The following is a 9,940-nucleotide window of genomic DNA, read 5'->3' on the forward strand; positions in this document are numbered from 1 at the left end:
GTGTTTCTTTCAATTAATTTTAAATATAACAAAGGATTTAGTAAAATAACTTAGTTATCATTAAGCTAGCGTTAGGAACATAAATTGTGACTAAGGTTTGGTGGAAGATTTTAATCCAGAACTTATGAAAACAAGACATTTGTACTACAGAGCCAGAGGTGGTTTCACTCAGGGTTGGTAACGAAAGGGTTAAAAATATCATGGTGACTTTAACCCTTTTGTTACCATATTCTTTTTCGATGCTCTGTGTTTCTTTCAATTAATTTTAAATATAACAAAGGATTTAGTAAAATAACTTAGTTATCATTAAGCTAGTGTTAGGAACATAAATTGTGACTAAGGTTTGGTGGAAGATTTTAATTCAGAACTTAAGGAAAACAAGACATTTGTACAACAGAACCAGAGGCGGTTTCAGTTAGGTTTGGTATCAAAAGGGTTAAGAATTGTTTCTCTATTATATATTTTAACCCTTTTGTTACCATATTTCTTTTGAGATTCTCTGTGTTTCTTTCAATTAATTTTAAATATAACAAAGAATTTAATAAAATAACTTAGTTATCATTAAGCTAGTGTTAGGAACATAAATTGTGACTAAGGTTTGGTGGAAGATTTTAATCCAGAACTTATGAAAACAAGACATTTGTACTACAGAGCCAGAGGTGGTTTCAGCCGGGTTGGTAACGAAAGGGTTAAAAATATCATGGTGACTTTAACCCTTTTGTTACCATATTTCTTTTTCGATGCTCTGTGTTTCTTTCAATTAATTTTAAATATAACAAAGGATTTAGTAAAATAACTTAGTTATCATTAAGCTAGTGTTAGGAACATAAATTGTGACTAAGGTTTGGTGGAAGATTTTAATTCAGAACTTAAGGAAAACAAGACATTTGTACAACAGAACCAGAGGCGGTTTCAGTTAGGTTTGGTATCAAAAGGGTTAAGAATTGTTTCTCTATTATATATTTTAACCCTTTTGTTACCATATTTCTTTTGAGATTCTCTGTGTTTCTCTCAATTATGTTAAATATAACAAAGAATTTAGTAAAATAACTTAGTTATCATTAAGCTGGTGTTAGGAACATAAATTGTGACTAAGGTTTGGTGGAAGATTTTAATTCAGAACTTATGAAAACAAGACATTTGTACTAAAGAGCCAGAGGCGGTTTCAACTGGGTTGGTATCAAAAGGGTTAAACTACAATAATTCAGGATAGTTATAACTGCCTCTCCTAAAAGAATATCAAAACTTCTGGAATGCACTTCATGTGTAGGACTTGGATGATTACTTCAATCGAAGCTCTCTGTTCCTGTGACCACTTTAGCACTGACGAAATGAATGCTGAAAATAGATGACCTTGTGATGACCATTATACTTTTGGTCAAATTTCCTGCTTGGCAGCCTGCATGCTGAATCTCCGAGGAAGATAAAGAAAGAAGGCTGTTCTTTATTCTGTTGATTAATTATGGCATCAATTAATAACGATGATTTTGCATTAGGGAATTCTCCAAATTTATCAGAAATATATGTAAAGCGAACTGGAGGAAAATGTATATAAATAGCCATTTCCTTTGTGCCTTCTCTATATTCTTTTATGTGTCTCAGTCATTTGACTGTGGCCATGCTGGAGCACTGCCTTTAGTCGAACAAATTGACCCCCAGGAATTATCCTTCTTCATTTTTTGGTCATTTGTATATATTTAAAAATTGTTGCTTTAAAATCGGAAATAAAATAACATTAAGGATGATGATGATGATGATTATATACAGTTATTATACATATATATATATACATATATATATATATGTTTATATATGTATGTATATTCTCTCTCTTTTCTCTTTTACTTGTTTCAGTCATTTGACTGCGGCCATGCTGGAGCACCGCCTTTAATCGAGCAACACGACCCCGGGACTTATTCTTTTGTAAGCCCAGTACTTATTCTATCGGTCTCTTTTGCCGAACCGCTAAGTGATGGGGACGTAAACACACCAGCATCGGTTGTCATGCAATGCTAGGGGGACAAACACAAACACACACACACATACATATATACGACGGGCTTCTTTCAGTTTCCATCTACCAAATCCACTCACAAGGCATTGGTCGGCCTGAGGCTATAGTAGAAGACACTTGCCCAAGGTGCCATGCAGTGGGACTGAACCCGGAACCATGTGGTTGGTAAACAAGCTACTTACCACACAGTCACTCCTGCGTGTATATATTTTTTTCTAACATACGCACTCTTACGTATATTAAAACTATGTTAGTGTGTGTATTTTGCTTTTTTTAATTTCTTATATATATTACAACTTACCACGTGGGGATAATCGAATTTCCTCTTTTCTGTTACTACTATATATATATATATATAGGCGTAGGAGTGGCTGTGTGGTAAATAGCTTGCTTACCAACCACATGGTTCCGGGTTCAGTCCCACTGCGTGGCACCTTGGGCAAGTGTCTTCTACTATAGCCTTGGGCCGACCAAAGCCTTGTGAGTGGATTTGGTAGACGGAAACTGAAAGAAGCCCGTCATATATATGTATATATATATATATATATGAGTGTGTTTATGTGTCTGTGTTTGTCCCCCTAGCATTGCTTAACAACCAATGCTGGTGTGTTTACGTCACCATCACTTAGCGGTTCGGCAAAAGAGACCAATAGAATAAGTACTAGGCTTACAAAGAATAAGTCCTGGAGTCGATTTGCTCGACTAAAGGCGGTGCTCCAGCATGGCCACAGTCAAATGACTGAAACAAGTGAAAGAGTGAAAGAGTATATATATATATATATATATATTATATTTTGTGAAATTTGATTTAGTATTTCTAAATCGAATTTTTCCCTGTAAGTTTGGAATAATATTCCCTCATAATATTATATATATATCACGTGATCATGTGACCGACCAGACCATCAGATGTTGTTACACATCGCTGGTCACAATGCGTTTGCATTGTTTTAGCCTTCGAATGACGCCACCTCGCTGGCTAAGCGAGCAGGCCAACAGAAGAAAGAGTGGGAGAAAGTTGCAGCAAAAGAGTACAGCAGGGATCGCCACCATCCCCTGCCGGAGCCTCGTGGGGCTTTAGGTGTTTTCACTCAATAAACACTCACAACGCCCGGTCTGGGAATCGAAACTGCGATCCTACAACCGCGAGTTCACTCCCTAACCACTGTTCCATTGCGCCTCCACACACACACACACACATGTATATATATATATATTATATATAATTATATATATATATATATTATATATATATATATATATATGTATATATATATATTATATTATATATATTATATATATATATATATATATATATATAGATATATATATATTATATATTATATAATATTATATATATATATATATAATATATATATATATGTATATAATATATATATATATATATATATATGTATATTATATATATATATATAGTATATATATATATATATATATATATATATGTATATATATATATATATATAATAATATATATATGTATATATATATATATTATATATATATATATTATATATATATAATATAATATATATGTATATATATATATATACACATACACGCACAATCACACACACTCATATACACACACACCTATATACAGACAGACATATATGTATGTGCATTTCTGCATATGTGTGTGTGCAATGACTGCACGTTGCTGTTTACACATGCATGCATCTACATTAAGGAAAACAGAAGAAAAAAATGTTCATTTAGCACATTCGCAGCTTTTACAGGCTTTGCTGTTGTTGTTGTTGTTGTTGTTTTTGTTGTTGTCGCTGGTATTATTGGTTTTCAATAACGCAGCCTTGGCGGATGATAAAGTTGTTTGTTTCCCCCCACCTCCTCTCATGAATCTTTAATACTTGGCAAATATCATATTGAGCTGATCAAAAAGACAAATTGGCATGCACACTCACCACACACACACACACACTATATGCACATATATATATGGATATGTATACACACACACATATATATATCTATCTATCAATATATATATAAATATATATATATATATACTCTTTTTACTTGTTTCAGTCATTTGACTGCGGCCATGCTGGAGCACCGCCTTTAGTTGAGCAAATCGACCCCAGGACTTATTCTTTGTAAGCTCAGTACTTATTCTATCGGTCTCTTTTGCCGAACCACTAAGTGACAGGGACGTAAACACACCAGCATCAGTTGTCAAGCAATGCTAGGGGAACAAACACACAAACATATTCACACACACTTATATATATATATACATATATACGACAGGCTTCTTTCAGTTTCCGTCTACCAAATCCACTCACAAGGCTTTGGTCGGCCCGAGGCTATAGCAGAAGACACTTGCCCAAGATCCCACGCAGTGGGACTGAACCCGGAAGCATGTGGTTGGTTAGCCAGCTATTATTTACCACACAGCCACTCCTGCGCCTATATATATATCTATATATATATATATATATATATATATATATATATATATATATATATATATATATATATATATTATGTATATGTTATCAAAATAAAACATGATGCAAAGGATTTAGCGGTACATATGTTCTGGCTTTTATTAGACGGTTTATACCAATGCATAATTGATGTAATTTGTGTGTCAATAGCCTTTTTCAGCTGTGTACAATTACTACTCCAAGGACATGTATTACATTATAACATTATAAGTTTTACGTTGGGGATGCAAATCCTCATAGTCGCGTACAACAGAGTGAGGCACCAAAACAAAATCGAAGCGTCCATCCCGTTTTTCACTCGATGTAGAATGAGAGACTACTATGTATATGTATATGTATATGTGTGTATATATATATATCATCATCATCATCATCATCATTTAACATATATATATATATATATATATGTAGTGAATTGAAGAAATGGAGTTGAACGAAGATTGAACAGAAATCGTTTTATTTCATTCTACACGTGTTTCGAAAGGCACAATTTACCAAATTCCGATTGAAAAACGGTTGCAACACCATATGGTTGTACCTCCAACCGTGCTGTCTTCTGCTGTGATTTTTGCTACCAAGGTATCGGTTAAACTTTTGATTAATCTGCAACAAGATTATTCATCTTTCTATTTCACATAATATATATATATATATATATATATATATATATAATATGTGTGTGGAGGTGCAATAGCCCAGTGGTTAGGGCAGCGGACTAGCGGTCGTAGGATCGCAGTTTCGATTCCCAGACCGGGCGTTGTGAGTGTTTATTGAGCGAAAGCACCTAAAGCTCCATGAGGCTCCAGCAAAGCATAGACAGATGTGTGTGACTTTATATATTGATGTCTGTCGACCTATTTATCCATCTATCTATCTATCAATGAGTTTATCTGTCTATCTATCTGTCTGTCTGTCTGTCTGTCTGTCTGTCTGTCTGTCTGTCTGTCTGTCTGTCTTCAGTCCGTCCGTCCGTCCGTCCGTCCGTCCATCCGTCCAGCCATCCATCCATCCATCCATCCATCTGTCTGTCTGTCTATCCCTCTATCCATCTTTCTATCTATCTATCTATCTATCTATCTATCTATCTATCCATCCATCTGTCCGTCTGTCTGTCTGTCTGTCTATCTATCTATCTATCTATCTATCTATCTATCTATCTATATGTATCTAAACATATGTGTGTTCTGTGTGTGTGTGTATCCACACACATCATTGATATTGTCGTTAAAACATGTCAGTAATTGAATTTTATGAACGCGTCATGTGTCGTACGTATGTTCAGTGATCAACGTGTCATGTTTCATATATTCAATGATCAATTCACACCTGCTTTACGTGTGTGTGTGTGTACATGCGTATCGATACAAGGCGGCGAGCTGGCAGAAACGTTAGCACGCCGGGCGAAATGCGTAGCCGTATTTCGTCTGCCGTTACGTTCTGAGTTCAAATCCCGCTGAGGTTGACTTTGCCTTTCATCCTTTCGGGGTCGATAATTTAAGTACCAGTTACGCACTGGGGTCGATGTAATCGACTCAATCCGTTAGTCTGTCCTTGTTTGTCCCCTCTATGTTTAGCCCCTTGTGGGTAGTAAAGAAACAGATATATATGTTTATATATATAGGTTATGAGAGATAATGGTGTCATTGAGACCCAAAGGTGTCAGGTAATGCTGCGTAAGTGCTATAGATAGACCATAGTTAAGTCCCAGGTTCGGTGGTTATGCAAATAAGGGTTCAACATTGGTCATATGTCAGCTTGTCATCATCATCGTCATCTTCATCGTTTAATGGCCGTCTTCCGTGCTAGCACGGGTTGGACGGTTCGACCGGGGTCTGTGAAGCCAGGTGGCTGCACCAGACTCCAGTCTGATCTGCCAGTGTTTCTACAGCTGGATGCCCTTCCTAACGCCAACCACTCCGTGAGTATAGTGGGTGCCTTTTACATGCCACTGGCACAGGTGCCAGGGGAGGCTGGCAGTGGCCATGATCAGTTGGTGCTTTTTTACGTGCCACTGGCACAGAAGCCAGTCAAGGTGGCACTGTATATAAAAAATTTTTCTGTAATGAGGTAAAAAACCAAGGCTGTGTTGATTTTAGAACATTTATAGATGACGATGATGATAATTATGATGATAATAATGATGATGATGATGATGATGATGATAATTATGACGATGATGATGATGATAATGATGATGATAATTATGATGATGACGGTGATGATGACGACGATGATGATGATGACGATGATAATTATGATGATGATGATAATGATGATGATAATTATGATGATGATGATGATGATGATGATAATGATAATGATGATGATGATGATGATAATGATGATGATGATGCTTATGATGATGATGATGATGATGATGATGTTAATTTCTATTCTTCTCTCCTTTCCAGATGCGCCGTTGCCTTCCTCCTCTTCCTCGCCATGGTCGGCATGCCGCTGACCATGTTCGTCATCCCGTCGTGCACCGGTCTACCAGTCTGGTGCTCATTGTCATGTTGATGGGGCTGTGCATGGGGTGCATCGACTGCATTTCCAACCTTGGGATGATCAACCTCTTCAAAAACAACGTCTCACCTTTTCTTCAGGTAAACGGCGTCCTTTGTTCTTTTGATTTTTCGCTTTTGAAGTTCTTTGGTATTCAATGCACTCTCTCTCTCTCTCTCTCTCTCTCTCTGTCTGTCTGTCTGTCTGTCTGTCTGTCTGTTTGTCTGTAAGCCAATCCATCCATCCATCTATTTGTCTGTTTGTCTGTCTGTCTTGCAAGAATGTCTGTCTCTTGGGCAAGTGTCTTCTGCTATAGCCCCGGGCCGACCAATGCTTTGTGAGTGGATTTGGTAGACGGAAACTGAAAGAAGCCTGTCGTATATATATATATAGGCGCAGGAGTGGCTGTGGGGTAAGTAGCTTGCTAACCAACCACATGGTTCTGGGTTCAGTCCCACTGCGTGGCATCTTGGACAAGTGTCTTCTGCTATAGCCCCGGGCTGACCAATGCCTTGTGAGTGGATTTGGTAGACGGAAACTGAAAGAAGCCTGTTGTATATATGTATATATATATATATATGTGTGTGTGTGTGTTTGTGTGTCTGTGTTTGTCCCCCCAACATTGCTTGACAACCGATGCTAGTGTGTTTACGTCCCCGTCACTTAGCGGTTCGGCAAAAGAGACCAATAGAATAAGTACTAGGCTTACAAAGAATAAGTCCTGGGGTCTGTTTGTCCGTCTGTCTTGCGAGAATGTCTGTCTGTCTGTTTGTCAGTTTATCTGCGAGAATGTCTGTCTGTGTGTTTGCCTGTTTGTCTGTCTGTCTGTTTGTCCGTCTGTCTGCGAGAATGTCTGTCTGTGTGTTTGCCTGTTTGTCTGTCTGTCTGTTTGTCCGTCTGTCTGCGAGAATGTCTGTCTGTGTGTTTGCTCTTTTGTCTGTCTGTCTGTTTGTCAGTCTGTCTGCGAGAATGTCTGTCTCTCTGTCTGTTTGTCAGTCTGTCTGCAAGAATGTCCGTCTGTGTGTTTGCCTTTTTGTGTGTCTGTCTGTCTGTCTGTCTGTCAGTCTGTCTGTGAGTATGTCTGTCTGTCTGTCTGCCTGTTTCTCTGTTTGTCAGTTTACCAGTCTGTCTGTCTGTCTCACTCTGGTCTCTTTGCATGTGAATGGGTTCGACATTATGGCAGGTAGGATTCTGTATATGTGCGCTGACACCCCACCTCCACACACATACAAATTTTCCCTCCACCTTACCCTCATCTCACCTGCTTCACTTCTTTTTTTGCTTCTCTTTCCTTTTCCCTCATTCACCCAGAACCTCTCTCCCATTTCCTATCTCTGTATGAAGTTCACGTTTTTTGTTCCCCATCAGTTGCAGCCAGTCTCTCAAACATAAGGAATAAAAAGAACTCTGCTGTTTCCCTGCCCCACCTCTCCATGTTGAATGTGTTTGGTATTTTACTGATAAAAAAGTAAGTTTCGAATGTGGTATAGCTGTGAAAACAGTAGAAAAATTAGGTAAATACACTTAGAAGATGGAAGAAAGTTGCTTGCAGGCAGTAGGGGACTTGAACCCGTACCCCTCAGATACCAGCTGAGTACTCGACTATTAGGTTGTCTGGAAATTTCTTAGCATTTTTTAATATGCAAAAAGGGATGATATACCTGATGAACCATTCTTTTAGAAACTTCCAACTCCTCTGCAAGTTCTCTCGCTGTAATATTTGAATTTCCTTTGATTTATGCCTTTGTAACATGAGAGATTCCCGCACTGGATGGGTGCTGCTCGCATCATCATCATCATCATCATCATCATCGTTTAACGTCCGTTTTCCATGCTAGCATGGGTTGGACGGTTCAACAGGGGCCTGGGGAGCGCGAAGGCTGCACCAGGCCAGTCAGATCTGGCAGTGTTTCTACAGCTGGATGCCCTTCCTAACGCCAACTATTCCGAGAGTGTAGTGGGTGATTTTATGTGCCACCGACACAGGTGCCAGACGAGGCTGGCGAACGGCCACGCTCGGATGGTGTTTTTTATGTGCCACCGACACAGGTGCCAGACGAGGCTGGCAGACGGCCACGCTCGGATGGTGTTTTTTATGTGCCACCAACACAGGTGCCAGACGAAGCTGGCAGACGACCACGCTCGGATGGTGTTTTTTATGTACCACCGACACAGGTGCCAGACAAGGCTGGCAGACGGCCACGCTCGGATGGTGTTTTTTATGTGCCACCAACACAGGTGCCAGACGAGGCTGGCAGACAGCCATGCTCGGATGGTGTTTTTTATGTACCACCGACACAGGTGCCAGACAAGGCTGGCAGACGGCCACGCTCGGATGGTGTTTTTTATGTGCCACCAACACAGGTGCCAGACGAGGCTGGCAGACAGCCATGCTCGGATGGTGTTTTTTATGTGCCACCGACACAGGTGCCAGACGAGGCTGGCAGATGGCCACGCTCGGATGGTGCTTTTTATGTGCCACCGACACAGGTGCCAGACGAGGCTGGCAGATGGCCACGCTCGGATGGTGCTTTTTATGTGCCACCGACACAGGTGCCAGACGAGGCTGGCAGATGGTCACGCTCGGATGGTGCTTTTTATGTGCCACCGACACAGGTGCCAGACGAGGCTGGCGAACGGCCAGGATCGGATGGTGTTTGTTACGTGCCCACAGCACGGAGGCCAGTCGATGCGGTACTGGCTACGGCCCACGTTCGGATGGTTTTCTTATGTGCCACCGGCACTGGTACCACAAAGATACAAATTCCATTGATGTTCATCTATTTTTATTTGGTTTGATCAAATATTAATTGAAGAAAGAGTCAAGATTTTCTGTCAACTTCAACAGTATAAATATTCATTCTTTGATTCGCAAATATAAATATTTCCTTCCTCTGGGCAACCTAGGAGCTTATCGGCAGTAGTCTAGTGG

General features: G+C 39.5%; 1 protein-coding gene across 1 annotated transcript in view; it reads left to right on the forward strand.

The window, feature by feature from the left end:
* Nucleotides 1-6,903: 6,903 nt before the first annotated feature.
* LOC115231233 (major facilitator superfamily domain-containing protein 4A) overlaps nucleotides 6,904-9,940 on the forward strand; it is a gene marked incomplete at its 3' end in the record, with an annotated part of 30,165 nt that continues 27,128 nt past the window's right edge. The window contains exon 1 of the mRNA XM_029801299.2: nucleotides 6,904-7,109. Coding sequence (XP_029657159.2) covers nucleotides 6,915-7,109 — 195 coding nt within the window. The remainder of the gene's footprint in view (nucleotides 7,110-9,940) is intronic.

Source organism: Octopus sinensis, unplaced genomic scaffold (genome assembly GCF_006345805.1).
Source record: "Octopus sinensis unplaced genomic scaffold, ASM634580v1 Contig17901, whole genome shotgun sequence".
Classification (NCBI taxonomy): domain Eukaryota; kingdom Metazoa; phylum Mollusca; class Cephalopoda; order Octopoda; family Octopodidae; genus Octopus; species Octopus sinensis.